The 15,810-nt window shown below is 40.1% G+C and overlaps 1 protein-coding gene across 3 annotated transcripts in view; it reads left to right on the top strand.

The window, feature by feature from the left end:
• Positions 1–15,810, top strand: part of LOC133648362 (myelin transcription factor 1-like protein) — a 63,606-nt gene that overhangs the window by 15,596 nt on the left and 32,200 nt on the right. For all 3 annotated transcript variants that reach the window (XM_062044385.1, XM_062044386.1, XM_062044384.1), the window contains 5 exons: positions 4,020–4,102; positions 4,177–4,231; positions 4,374–4,407; positions 7,100–7,162; positions 10,526–10,890. In XM_062044385.1, coding sequence (XP_061900369.1) covers positions 4,177–4,231; positions 4,374–4,407; positions 7,100–7,162; positions 10,526–10,890 — 517 coding nt within the window. In that variant the 5' untranslated portion in view covers positions 4,020–4,102. The remainder of the gene's footprint in view (positions 1–4,019; positions 4,103–4,176; positions 4,232–4,373; positions 4,408–7,099; positions 7,163–10,525; positions 10,891–15,810) is intronic.

Raw genomic sequence — 15,810 nt, 5'->3', positions numbered from 1 at the left:
AAAGATTACAGACATTGCTTGGATATGTGATCTCCTTAGACCTGTACCTAATGAAGTGTCCAGTGAGTGTATATTCATGCAGTGTGGAAGTTATATTGTAGAATAGAATAGAAGAATAGAATGGACTTTATTGTCATTATATATGCATATAACGAGGTTAAGGACTCCAATTTAAGGTGCGGTAGTGGGAACAAATATGGGGTAAAAATAAATAAATAATCAAATAAAATAAATTACACAACAGGCAATAAAGAAAAAAACTAACAATTGAAATAAACAGACTACTATCCAATAAGAATAATAAGCAATCCTGTACAATATACAAAACACTATAGAAATACAAAATACTGTACAATATACAGAACAAGACAAGAGTACCGGAGTAATAAATAACAATCAGTGTCGGACGTATTGCACTCGAAGGCTAATATTGCACAGTAGGGTATTAGGGTAGGATATTGTATAGGGGTGAATTGTTATTATAAGTTAGAGTTCAAGATGGTGACAGCTCTGGGAAAGAAGCTTTCTATGAGCCTGTTTGTTCTGGCTCTGATGCACCTGTAGCGCCTGCCCGATGGTAGCAGGTCGAACAGGTGGAAACCAGGGTGTGTGCTGTCCTTGGTAATGCTTTTTGCTCTGTTGAGGCAGCGGGAGTTGTGTAAATCCTTCAGGGAGGGGAGGGGGCAGCCGATGTTTTTTGTGCAGACTTTATGACCCTCTGAATCGCCTGTTTGTCTGCTTCAGTGCATCTGGCGTACCACACTGTTATGCAGTACGTCAGCAGGCTCTCGACAGCCGAGCGGTAGAAGGTCACCATCAACTGCCTCTCCAGTCTGTTCTTCCTCAGCACCTTCAGGAAGTGGAGTCTCCGCTGGGCCTTCCGGATGACCGCAGTTGTATTTTGGGTCCAGGAGAGGTCAGTAGATATGAGGGTGCCGAGGAACTTGAAGGAGCTGACTCGCTCCACCTCCTCGCCGTTGATGTAGAGGGGGGCGGGGTCTGCAGTGTTTTTCCTGAAGTCAAAGATGAGTTCCTTGGTTTTTGTTGTGTTCAGTGCCAGATTATTCACTGAACACCACGCTGATAGTTTCAGGACCTCATCTCTGTATGCAGACTCATCCCCCCATGTAATGGGACCCACCACCGTTGTGTCATTAGCGAATTTGATTATGGTGTTCTCCGGGTGGGCTGGACTACAGTCATGGGTGTAGAGGGAATACAGCAAAGGGCTCAGCACACAGCCCTGTGGAGAGACGACGTTGAGGAGGAGGAGAGATGGGGGCCGAGTTTCACTGTCTGAGGTCGGTTGGTCAGGAAGTCCTTAATCCAAAAACAGGTGGGTGTGGGGAGGCCTAAGTCCAGCAGTTTGGTGACCAGGATGTCTGGAATGATGGTATTGAAGGCGGAGCTATAGTCGATGAAAAGCATCCTGACATAGCTCCCCCGGTGTTCTAGGTGGCTCAGTGCCGAGTGGAGAGCCATGGTTATGGCGTCGTCCGTGGATCTGTTAGCCCGGTAGGCAAACTGCTGTGGGTCTAGGGTGGGGGGGAGGCAGGCTTGAATGTGGTGTAGGACCAGCCTCTCGAAGCACTTCATGATGACAGGTGTGAGTGCTACTGGGCGATAGTCATTGAGGTTGTTTGTGGCAGCTTTCTTGGGTACCGGGATAATTGTGGCGGATTTAAGGGCAGGGTGGGATGAGTGCCTGTGCCAAGGAGAGGTTGAAAAGGACGGTGATAATGTAGTAGTATTGTCATCATGTGCTGATGTTCAGTAGCACTAATTGATCACTTAACTAAAATTAAAGTTGATCACAGTTTTCAATAGAGGTCAATGGTGACATTTAGGCACATGCACTCATTTATTGGCCATATTTGCATGTACAATTATAATATTTGCTGGACAGTAGAGGCTCCAAAGGTCACAGTTGTTTACCTATATAGGAGGACATTGTTTTGGTACTGTAGAGTACATCAACATAAGTCTTCCTAGTACGCTTGGAAATATTCTATGACTTTAGCCGACAGTGTCCACAATAACAGAAATCATCATCCTTCACACACACAGCCAAAAAATAACAAGAGTTTGGTTATTTAGTTTTGTCGCTGTGGCTTCGCGTTGCACACCACATTGTTTGTCAATATGTCTGCTAGCATCAAACAGATTTTCCTCTGTGTGTGTGTGTGTGTGTCTGTGTGTGTGTCTGTGTGTGCGTGCGTGTGTGTGTGCGTGTGCGTGTGTGTGTGTGTGCGTGTGTGTGTGCGTGTGTGTGTGCGTGTGTGTCTTGGACCAGTCACATGACCTGTTGTCACTTTTACATGTTAGTGGTCGTCTGGTGGGAGTGCACATAAGGTATGGTAAATGACAGGTAGCCATAGCAACAGGGCTGATGCTTCAGGCTGTGTTTGATTGACAGCTGAAAGTGTGTGCAAACATAGACCACATGTAAAGTCCATATAGATGATGATGTGCATGTGTGTGTGCATGTGTGCCCCTGTGCGCATATGTGTGTACATAGACTCGTTTGTCAGTGTGTGTGTTTGTGTGTGTGTGTGTGTGTGTGTGTGTGTGTGTGTGTGTGTGTGTGTGTGTGTGTGTGTGTGTGTGTGTGTGTGTGTGTAGGAGCTCTGCATCAGACTGTAGCAGACAGGCTGAGTGTCAGTCTGAATACTAAACAGTATGAGACTCCTCTTCACACCACACTCTGCGCACATATAGGGGACACACACACACACACACACACAAAGCTCTTTTCTGCTTTACAAAAATTGGAAATAAGATCTACAAAGACAAGATGTTGTTAACCAAGTAATTGTGCTGCAGGTTTATTTGTGACTAGATTGTTTTCATAAGATGAGCTCGACAAAATACATCTACTGACAACTTTCCCTTGAAAACTTACTGAAAGTAATCACCAACACGCCAAGTGTTTGCTCATGTGTGGTTCAGTTGGTTCTCTTGAATGTGTGACAACGTTCTCGTTCTCAACCTGCCCCATGTGTAAAGTGTCTTCAGATCCCTTCTGTTGTGATTTCGCGCTATAGTAATAAAATGTGTGTAAATTTGATGAATTGATACACACACACGCACACACTCAGAGTTTATGCATCATGTTAAGTGGTACAGCTTCAATGAGAGGGGTTTCTTCTCATGGGGTAAGAGGAGGAAGGTGGTGGTGACTGTGATGTCGGAGCACGCTCAGTGACGCTATGGCCTCAGATGAACTCAGGTTGGCCATGTCGTTGAAGCGGAACATGTGCGAGAATTTACATTTCTATTAGCACTGCTGCACTGCAGTCTGCATCAATTCTTTTTCTTTTTTGTTTTCTTTTCTTCTTCATCTTCTTTTTCGCTTTGTCTTTCTTCTCCCTTTTCTTGTTTTGTCCTTTTTCTTGTCTTTCTTCTCCTTATTTGTGTTCTTTTTTACTTCTTTTTTCATTTTCTTCATCTTCTCATTTTTCTTGTCTTTTCTTGTCCTTTTTCTCTTTCTTCCTTTTATCATTGTCTTTCTTGTTCTCCTCTTTTTCCCCTTCTTCTTCCTTACTCTTTTCTTCTTCTTTTTCTTTTTTTTTCTTTTTCTGCTTCTTTTTGTTCTGCCTCTTCTTTGTCTAAATTTTTCTTCTTTTTTATCCTTTTTGGCTTTTTATTTGTCTCGTTATTATTTCTTTTTCTGGTCTCTCTCATTTGTTTTGTTCTTTTTATTTTTCTTCTTTTTTAAATTGTTTTTAGTAAATATTCATGACATATCTTACAATAATCTTGTAACAAATCCAATGAGGTTAGACTGTTTTTCTTCTTCTCCTATTACCTTTTCTTATCGTCCTTCTTCTACTTCAAGGTTTTCTGTATGAAAGGAGATAGCAGGCTTCGGTCTGCTACTCGTGTTTAATACTCTTCTTATGGAGACTAAGTAAAGAAAGAGAGGCTATGTAAACGCCTGCATGTGTCTCCTGGTCACCAGGTTGATCATGTGACCAGCAGCATCTGATGGCCTGACCTTTTTGGTGTTTGTGTTGTAGAAGATGAGCAAGATGAACATCTGAAGCTACCTGCCATCCACACACTGCAAAGCTTTTCATCCAGATCAAGGTGGTCCAACCAGGTATGCTCTTCATCATCATAATCATCATCGTCATTATAAATAATCACAATGTTGTGACATGATTTCCTGTCCAGATGGAGGTGAATGCAGCAGAGAAACGGCATCGAACACGATCCAAAGGAGTGCGAGGTGTGAACCTCTTCTTCAAGTTTTTTAGCAACCTACTTCTTCCTCTTCTGTCTTCCTGCTCCTTTTTACTTCTCTTCACTTCTTCTTGATGGTTACTTCTGTACACAGTAGTTGTTGACAGATTTTGTCTTGTTGTGTGAAGCTGTCGTGGACGCCGTGCCACAGGACTTATTCAGGTATGTGACCTTTGTGACATTCAGTGACTCATGGCTGGCAACTTGTTCAGTGTGCTGCTGTTAGGTTGAGCACTTCAAACAGTCATTTTGTTGTACAACGTTTGTGCGTGCGTATGTGTGTGGGTGAGTGAAGTCCAGGGCTGTGTTTCAAATGGAATACTTGGGGCAGTGCACTTCAATAAGTACACTTAGGGCCTGATTTACTAAAGGTTTGCGTGGACTAAAACTTGTGCAAACCTGATAGAACCCGCAAAGCTGATCTACTTAATGTATGCAAAGTGGATTGTGTCTGTTAAGTGAGCAGAATAAGGCGGGCAATCCATGAATACGCAAAATATATGCTAATCATCAAAACGGCCACAATACTGGGAGGAAAAGATGCAATTATAATTATTTATCACGCGCAATGTGATTTATCAACAATCCTCACCGTTTTGGGAGCACTATTTTGCGTTTTATTTAGCACACATGAGAAGGACATGCAATCTGACACACACAGCTGCAGGATCAGTGCTCAGACAATGGACAGGCGAGAATCCTACATGTGTGTGTCAACATTTTGAATGGTCAGAAATATAAAATAGTAGCCATATTGTGTATTCAGCAACATAATTTTATAATGTTATAGCTGCTAGAGGACTTAAAGGGGACCTATTAAGCAAAACCCCAAAATTGCAAAGATATTTATAAAACCATCTTGCCTTCCTTCAAACTTCTTACAAACGGTCCGTTTAGAATTTTGTTGAAGTGTGACATGAGCAGATTATCTGTTGTGGTAGAAATGTACCTAAATATCTTTGAGCGAGTCAGCCTATTTTAATTTTTTTAATCTGTCGACGATAAAATTCAATGAAGAAGAATATGCTGTTGTTTGTTTGCTTTAACCAGCAAAAGTCACAACACAAACTTTTAGCCTCATCTGAAGTATAAATTGCCTTACTTGTAACTTATCTGGGATGTTGTGTTGTGGTGACAGTCAAATAAAAATTAAATGGCTGGTGGGTATTAAAAACAACAACTACCAAATATAGCTGACCAAAGCGTAGTCAGCGTGAGGGGGTGTGGTTAGGAGGGCTTAATTTTTGTCGAACAACTCCGCCTCTCATAACAAACTGTTTTTAGAGAAATTGGCCTAAAGAAAGGTCTTTACTGTAAAATCTATGAAACATTTTTACCAAAGAATCATCATTACATGTTCTGTGGACCAAAATGAAGTGTAAAAATAGAAAAAAAATCATGATATGACCCTTTTAAGGGGCTGATGCGTTTTGGTGTCCTTTAGTATTTAGTACTATTAATGACGTTAATTTTTTTCACATAGAATATATATTATTAAAAATACTTAGTCCTATCACCTCCATTGAGGTTTTGTACACATTATGTAAGTATATACGTAATCTAATAACGGGCACATTTATAATAACATTTAATATTTATGTATTTTGATGATTTTAAGTATACGAGGAGGCATTAATTTCAAAAATGCATTGCAACATTTGCTTTATTTTCTCTACCACTGATTATTACTCACTGCAGACTTCATGAGAGCGAACAAACAAATACAACATCACCTACTGTACAATGTCTGCTGTCATTAGGATGCCGACTGCTAGGATGTTCATAAATTCCCGTTTAGGTGAAGAATGACTCATAATCTTCACAAAGGAAAAAGGTGCGGTGGAGGGGAACAAGTGTCTTTGCAGCGCCTCTGCAGCGCACAAAAATGTGGGTTACATTGTGGATGTACTGGACTTCTTCTAAAATGCCCATAAAAAGTGGTACATGTCTGCTGCTGTTTGATAGCAACAGGCCATAGGTAGGAGCATGATAACATGAATGTGCAGTTCATGTTCCAATGTCTCCATGATTAAAGCTACATAGTACACTCAAAAACCTCATTTAAATAAGGCGGTCTGCACCATTTATGAATAGCATGTGCAATGTTAGTAGATTGGACGCAACACGGCCACTAATAGTACACAATATTTTATAGATTGCACATGCGGTTTAGCACGTGGTATTCAGATCTTAGTAAATCGGTCCCTTAGTATATATACTTAGTATATACAGTATATATTTATACTTAGTTCATAGGTGTGTGAATGTTGACAGTGTACAGTCTTTGGCCATCACATATTTACCTTCTTCTTTGGTTACTACTTTCCATCACTTTGGGTTGCTCCTCACCCACCATTATTTGCGCTTTGTCAATTTCCTACTGCTATGTTGCCAAGATGACGACTGTTGAGGGTTGTAAGTGTCCTCACTGCACACTCCCCACTTTAGTGTTTTGGATGCAACATCCGAGTACTGACAGTGTACGGATGCAACTTCCGAGTACTGACAGTGTACAACATTTTGCCGTACTTCGCGGTGTGAACGCACTTACAGTATGCACTCAATAGACACAAGTACTCAAATTGAGACACTACCGCAGTGCAAATAAGAATGCATGCAGCAGGTTTGACTTAGACTCATTTTATTGGGTGTGTGATGTGAGCTGTCTTGGACGTGCATGCTCTTGAGTCATGAAAAGGGCTGCAGCACCCGAGCCATATGTGCACACACACACACTACACACACACTCAGTATGATAAAGTACACAACGATAATTTGTCATTCAGAATGCACCAAAATGGTATCCATGTGGAATGTTGCATCATGTCTGTGTGTGTGTTTACTTTCTCCTCAGCTGCCCAACGGCAGGTTGCGACGGTTCAGGACACGTCAGTGGCAAGTACGCCCGGCACCGCAGGTAAGACTTGCATAGTTTAGTCAACCTGTGTGTTTTTGCACTGCAGAGGATGTACAGCTCAGGAAACATGTGGTAGATGTTTTGGCTAGTGTTGGGTAGAGACGAAGGGCAGGATGATAGATGGCTGCCAGAGTACCATAGTGACTGTCATAGGGTGGCTCAGGATGCTCATACAAAGTCCAAAACCAGAACTCTGATATGAACCAGAACTTTGAAATTAAAAGTAAAGAAGGTCCATTTACAAGAACATTCTATGTTGGTGAGAGTTAGTAGTGAATCTTGTCTCATGAGAAAGTTGTCTCTCTTTGAATGAGTTGGCGGAGGACGGGTGAGGTTCTTTCTCTTGTCTACATTTGGCTGTCTCTCTTTAGTTCTATTGCTCTCTGGAGGATGTCGCCATGGCGACAGCGCCGTGTGCATGCTGCAGTGTGAGGACCGGGAGGGATGTGGCCCCTCTGCCATGGCAACGGTGAGGATAGGACGGGAATATGGTGTCGCCCACATTGCGCACCTTCCAATCTCTCCTGCATTCCCCCATCCATACACACCCTCACCCCCTTTTGGCACACAAGTGTTGCCACGGTGATGAGTGTTTGTACGTGGCGTTGCCGGGGGCGATGATCCTATCCCGTCTAACCTCAGCCTGCATCTGTGTAATGATGCTGCTGAGACTGATATCCTCAGTCACCTCGTGCATGCTCTGCTGTCACAATTTAAACCACAATTAGTATACCTGTATATCCTATTCCTCACATAAAAAATGCAAGAATGAAGAGTGAGGACGCAGGAGGCAGATGAGACCAGGTGTTTGATGCAGTTGTTAGGTTTATATCAATAGCACGTAACCATAGAAACAGAGTTGCTAAATTGATTGTAAATATCCTCTGCGATCGTATGTGTGTGTGTGTGCGTGTAAAGAAGCTAGTGCCTCCTGGCTACATTAGCTACTATTATTATAGCACGACTGAATCAATTGTGTTTTTGTTTCACTAGCATAGCCTGTTAGCATCTGTTCATAACAACACATGATGATCCAATTCAGTACAACATAATCAATCACAAAGCATTGCGTGAGAAATTCATCACCACCCTCCCAACACACACACACTCTGCACATAATTACCAATGCACAGTCGCTCGCCCTTGCAGCATTCCCTCGTTTCTGATTGCTTTAATTACTGCTGGAATTTTAATTGGCGGGAGACAGTGAGGTGGCCAAGGTCAAGTGTGTGCGCGTGCGCACAGACAGACACGCAAACGCATGCACACACACACACACACACACAGACATGCATGTTTCATTGACTCTGTTATTATTCACAAGTACAAACATGGACACTTACAGCAGGTGTTGAAAACACTTCCTGGCCATTTCATTTGATACAAAAGCTAATGAGCTTCAATATAAAATAAGTAATGTTAACGTTTGTACATTTCAGAGAGATATTAGTGTAAGTATTTGTTTATTATTGTACTGTATCATCATAGCAAAGGTGGAAAATGACATGTCCGCATCATAAATTGTTCACAAATCTGTCTAAATCTGTGTTAGTGACCGTTTCTTCTTCGGCAAGATAATCCATCCCACCTCACAGGTGTGGCATATCAAAATGCTGATTAAACAGCATGATTATTGCACAGGCCTGCATTAGGCTGCCCACAATAAAAGGCCAGTCTGAAATGTACAGGTTTATCACACAGATGTCACAAGTTTTGAGGTAGCATGCAGTTGGCATTCTGACTGCAGGAATGTCCACCAGAACTGTTTCCAGTGAATTAAATGTTAATTTCTCTACTATAAGCCATCTCCAAAGGCGTTTCAGAGAATTTGGCAGTACATCCAACCGGCCTCACAACCGCAAACCATGTGTAACCACACCAGCCCAGGACCTCCACATCCAGCAGGTGCACCTCCATGATGGTCTGAGACCAGCCACCTGAACAGCTGCTGCAACAATTGGTTTGCATACTCAAATAATTTCTGCACAAACTCTGAGAAACCGTCTCAGGGAAGCATGCTCGTCGTCCTCATCAGGGTCTCGACCTGACTGCAATTCATCGTAACTAAGTTGAGTATTCAAATGCTCACATTCGATGGCGTCTGGCATGTTGGAGAGGTGTTTTCTTTATGGATGAATCCCGGTTTTCACTGTTCAGGGTAGATGGCAGTCAGCGTGTGTGGCATCATGTGGGACAGCGGTTTGCTGATGTCTATATTGTGAATCGAGTGGCCCATGGTGGGGCTGGGGTTATGGTATGGGCAGGCGTATATTATGGACAACTAACGCAAGTGCATTTTATTGATAGCATTTTGAATGCACAGAGATACCGTGACGAGATTCTGGGGCACATTGTTGTGCCATTCACCCAAGACCATCACCTCACGCAGCATGACAATGCATGGCCCCATATTGCAAGGATCTGTACACAATTCCTGGAAGCTGAAAACATCCCAGTTCTTGCATGGCCAGCATACTCACTGGACATGTCACCCATTGAGCATGTTAGGGAGGCTGTGGATCGCCGTATACAACAGCAAGTTCCAGTTCCACTTCGCACAGCCATTGAAGAGGAGTGGACCAACATTCTACAGGCCACAATCAACAACCTGATCGACATAATGTGAAGGAGTTGTCTTGCACTGCGTGGGGCAAATCATAGTCACACCAGATACTGACTGCTTTTCTGAACCTCCCAGACCTCCAATCAAGAAAAAATTCACATTTCAGAAAGCCCTTTTATTATGGGCAGCCTAAGGCACACCTGTGCAATAATCATGCTGTTTAATCAGCATCTTGATATGCCACACCTGTGAGGTAAGATTGATTATTTTGGCAAAGAAGTGCTCACTAACACAGATTTAGACAGATTTGTGAACAATATTGGAGAGGGATAGGTCTTTTGTGTTGATAGTAAAAGTTTTAGATCTTTGAGTTCAACACATGAAAAATGGAAGCCAAAACCAAAATGTTGCATTTACAATTTGGTTCAGTATATATTGTCATTAGATTAACTGTTAAAATGTTCAAAAGTTATGAGGTGTGCATGTTTAGATGACACACGTTTATGTGCGTCCCAGACACAACATAAAGTATTTGAAATGAAAAAGGACTAATTGCTTCCTAAAATCACATCAGAGTCTGCAACTACTGAAAATATTTTCAGCATTTAAAGCTGAATTCTCCCATCACTTCATGACTATTATAGGATTTGTGTGCTTAAAATAGTATTTTTCAAGAGGATTATCTTCCTCACCACCTGCACACTTGACCTTTGACCTTTACACATTAAATAAGTTGATGTATTTTCATGAAGAGCCAACATGGCCGCCAGTATGACATGTGACGTCCTGTACTTCCCCAGTGTGTACGGCTGCCCGTTGGCCAGAAAGAGGAAGGTTCTGGAAAGACAGCCACTGGAGCCACCTGCCAAGAGGAGGTCCTTCATCACCTCCTGCCCTGCGGAGGAGGAGGAAGAGGCTTCTTCGTACCACAGCTATGAGAACCAAGGATTGGTGGAGGGGAGGGAGCAAGAGGAATTAATGGAGGAGGAGGATGAAGGTGAAAGGTTAGAGGAGGAAGAGTTCTCAGAGTACGAAGAGCAGCCTGAGGAAGAGGAGGAGGAGGAGAGGGCGGACACAACAATGGAAGAAGAGAATGCCATGGAGGTGGGGATGGATGAAGAAGATGAGGAAGAATATGAGGACCATCATCATCATCAGCCGCAGTGTGAGTTTATTTTCTCATCCAACCATATTTTCATCCATTAATGTATCCTTACTTTCCTACTGTAGAGCCTTCCTCCATCAACACGTTCATACATTTATTTTTGTATCCTTACTTTCATACATGCATTCATTCATCCATAATTTCATACATCCATTCCTCCATCAATACTTAAATCCAGTGGTTTCTAAACTTTTTTCACAAAGTTCCACCTCAGAAAAAAACTTGTCTCTCCTTGTACCACCATAATGACCTACATAGCCTACTCAGTGGCCTTGTGGTTAGAGTGTCCGCCCTGAGATCGGTAGGTTGTGAGTTCAAACCCCGCCCGAGTCATACCAAAGACTATAAAAATGGGACCCATTACCTCCATCAAGGGCTGGAATTGGTGGTTAAATCACCAAAAAAGATTCCCGGGCGCGGCCACCGCTGCTGCACACTGCTCCCCTCACCTCCCAGGGGGTGAACAAGGGGATTGGTCAAATGCAGAGGACAAATTTCACCGCACCTAGTGTGTGTTTTTGATTGATTGATTGAAACTTTTATTAGTAGGTTGAACAGTGAAGTACATATTCCGTACAATTGACCACTAAATGGTAACACCCGAATAAGTTTTTCAACTTGTTTAAGTCTGGGTTCACTTAAATTGATTCATGATACAGATATATACTATCAGATATATACTATCATCATAATACAGTCATCACACAAGATAATCACATTGAATTATTTACATTATTTACAATCCGGGGTGTGGAGGGGGGGGGGGTAGGTTTGGTTGTTATCATGAGACATCAACAATTGAGAACAGAGAAAAGGATATTGGAACAGTGTAGGCCTGACTTGGTAGGATATGGACAGCAAGTAGTGGACATAGAGAGAGAGAGAGAGAGATCAGAAGGCATAAGAAAAAGTATCTACATTTGATTGTTTACATTTGATTATTAACAATCCGGGGAGGGTGTTAGTTTAGGGTTGTAGCTGCCTGGAGATGAACTTTTATTGCGGTTTTGAAGGAGGGTAGAGATGCCCTTTCTTTTATACCTGTTGGGAGCGCATTCCACATTGATGTGGCATAGAAAGAGAACGAGTTAAAACCTTTGTTAGTTCGGAATCTGGGTTTAACGTGGTTAGTGGAGCTCCCCCTGGTGTTGTGGTTATGGCGGTCATTTACGTTAAGGAAGTAGTTTGACATGTACTTCGGACTAGACTCAGTGCAAGTTGTTTTACTCTGTCCTCCACCCTGAGCCAGCCCACTTTGGAGAAGTGGGTAGGAGTGTGACAATCATTGGTACTTTTAACTTTAACTTTAACTTAATTAAAATACATTAGAGTAGTAGGCCTAAGTATTCATTAGAAACATTTAACAAGTATATTTAATATTTCTGGCCACGTTAACATTACAAACAGTTTGAATATAGGAAAATAACACACTGTACTTTAATCAAGTGATTTTTTTTGTGTACCTCTAGACCAGGGGTCACCAACACGGTGCCTGCGGGCACCAGGTCGCCCGTAAGGACCAGATGAGTCGCCCGCGGGCCTGTTCTAAAAAAAAAAAAAAATTTTTTTTTTTTTTTTAAATTAAATCTACATAGAAAAAACACAAGATACACTTTCAATCAGTGCATCAACCCAAACAACCTCCCCCATGCACACTCATCCACACCCACTCACACAAAAGGGGTTATTTCTTTCTGCTACCAATATTCTGGTTCCCACAACATAGACAACACATCTGCAAGGGACACAGTCCCTGAAGCACACATGATTGTATAGGCTGCTGGTCCACTAACATTTTCATTAATTACTATTTTTTATGTAATTATTTTTATATTGTTTTACTTTCTTTTTTATCCAAGAAAATGTTTTTTATTTATTTATCTTATTTTATTTTATTTTTTAAAAAAGGGCCTTATCTTCAACAGACCAGGTTGTCAATGAAATTAGATTTGTTTAAAGGGTTTTTTAAACCAGGCCCAGTCCAGATAATGTCCAAGTCGGACTCAGCAACACACACCTTCATTCATGTACACAGAAACAAATTAGGGAACACAACAGATTGCATATAATTTGTAAACAAAATTACATTTTCAAAATAAGCATTTATGTACAGTCCAGATTATGTCCAGGTCACTCAAATTAGGGAACACAACAACATATATCATATAATCTATAAACATAATTATACTTTCAAAATAAGCCTTTGAGGACTTCTCATCTTTTTTTTAATGTGTTTTGGCATCATTATCGTTTTCAACCATGTAACTTTCTAAAGTTAGAAAATACTGAATAAATGTTTTAAAGAAAGTAATACTAAGTGAATATCTGTTTTTGGCCTTAAAAATAAACATTTTACAGAGTACTATAATTAAATTGACTAAATCATGATTGTCAATGAACTCTCCTAAAATAACAGAAACCACATTAAGCTTCATAAACAAACCAATCCTTAAACACATTTTTTCAACTTCCACCCAAAACAAAGACACAATATGACAATACCAAAACAAATGTAGGGTGGATTCAGGCTCCTGACAACAAAATCGGCAATCATCTGACTCTGTCATATTCCATAATTTTAACATTTTCCCTGTGGGTAAGAAGTTATAAATAATTTTAATTTGAAAATAACGATTTTGCACATCGATAGTGGTTTTATAGATTAGTTTGAATATGGCATCCCATGGCAACGGGCAGTCAAAAAAGTCCTCCCATTTTCCATTTGTGTTGTATGAGGCAGCCTTCAAAGATTTCTTTATTAAATAAAAATTATATATTTTTCTATTTATTTTAGTTCCTTTTTGCCAACTAGAATTTCTTATGAGAGGTTTACAAACTAATAATTTAGTAGTTCCATAATTAATTATTTGTTTCCATCTTTTCCCAATTACTCCAGTTAGTTGATAAAATGAAAAGCTTGAGCAAGCATCACCATACATAGCTCTAAATTCATCATACTTCATAATTTTACCATTCTCATTGATAATATCATTGACAAAAATGATTCCTCTTTCAAACATATTTTTCCAAAAGAAAGGCTTTCCATCTATTACAATATTAGAGTTCATCCATATTAACTGCTGCAAAATATTGTCTCTTTTTTCTGGCACATAAAATTGAAAACACCACTATGAGTGGATTGTTTCCTTTATGAACCCCGCCATGTTTCCCAGCAGACTCTCTGGGAGGGGATCACTTGTAAAAAAGGATACAATTTCTTTTGATACAGTACATGTTTTTTGTCCAACAGGACATTTGTGTACCACTCAATGTTTAAATACATCTTTGGAACAATTGATGCTTTTAAAGACAGACACATAGCTTCAAGGTTGAGAAGTTTCAGGCCCCCATATTCATACTCTTTGTACAAAACCTTTCTTTTAATCTTTTCTGGTTTGCCGTTCCAGACAAAATCGAAAAGACCCTCCGCTCATAAATCTTAAAAAAGTTTTGTGATGGAGCTGGTAATGACAAAAACAAATAAATAAATTGAGGAATAATTAACGAGATGGCAATAGACATTTTACCATACAAGGTTAGGGATTTCCCTTTCCATAATTGCATAATTTTGTCCAGCTTTCTTAGTCGATTATCATAATTTACTGAGCCTAGATCTTCCAGATTTTCTGGGACAACAACACCAAGTATGTTAACTGGTCCATCTGTCCACAAAACAGGCACTTTGCATTCCATTCGAAAGGACGTTCCCTTTAGATTTCCGATCCTTAACATTTTACATTTATCATAATTAAGCTTAAGGCCAGATTGCTGTGAAAATATGTCCAAAAGATTAAGAAGGTTCCGCAAACAATGAGGAAAAATCTTATCTTTGTGAATCAGCCTTTTCTGACATGAACTTCATCAAGAACAAACACAGAACACGCCTCACTGATGCACATCTGCAAGACTCACTCAGAGTTGCAGTGTCAAGTTACACACCAGAGTACAACACACTAGTTAACAGCATGCAATGCCAGGCTTCCCACTAACTGACAAAGAAACAGATAACAGATTTGGTGTCCAGTTCAAAGTGTGACATGATTTAAAAATTTGAGAGTTTACTTTTGTATTTTACATGAGTTATTATTTGTACAAACATGGTGCAAAGTAATTCATGATTTGTTAAAAAATGTTAGTGGCTAGCTAGTTAAAATGGGATATTGTGATTTCACAAGACTGTCTTAGAAGTGATCATTTGAAAATGTTCAATTTGAAAAATGTGCACTTAGAGAAAATATAAAAATAAAGTGTTGCATATTGATATTTATCTGTTTCTATATATATTTATTGTGAGAAATCATTAAGATGATCAGTGTTTCCACAAAGATAAATATCATTAATTATTAATAATAACAGAGTTAAAGGTAAATTGAGCAAATTGGCTACTTCTGGCAATTTATTTAAGTGTGTATCTAACCGGTAGCCCTTCGCATTAATCAGTACCCAAGAAGTAGCCCTTGGTTTCAAAAAGGTTGGTGACCCCTGCTGTAGACTGTACCACAGTTTAAACAAGCCTGATTTAATCCATTCATTCATTCAGCATTACATTCATACATTTATATATTCATTTATCCATACATTCATTCATACATATATTCTTTCATAAGTCCATACTTTCATCCATTCTTTCAACCATCCATACATACTTTTATTTATCCATACTCTCATTTTTTCATCATCCATCCATCCATACATTTTATCCATCTGTACTTTCAACAATCTATTCAGTCATCCATCCGTACTTTCATCCATCAATTTATTCATACATTCAGTTATCTATTTATTAATTAATCCATCAATACTTTAGAATACCAGTAGAGTGGAAAAACAAGTTGACTTTATATGCTTAATTGTGTTTCATTGTATCCATTAAACCATATCAAATTGTATTTATAATATGCAAATTATGTGAAAATACGG

The sequence above is a fragment of the Entelurus aequoreus genome, linkage group LG04 (assembly GCF_033978785.1).
Source record: "Entelurus aequoreus isolate RoL-2023_Sb linkage group LG04, RoL_Eaeq_v1.1, whole genome shotgun sequence".
In the NCBI taxonomy this organism is placed as follows: domain Eukaryota; kingdom Metazoa; phylum Chordata; class Actinopteri; order Syngnathiformes; family Syngnathidae; genus Entelurus; species Entelurus aequoreus.
Note: the sequence above shows the minus strand (reverse complement) of the source record. Positions and strands in the feature narration are given on the sequence as shown.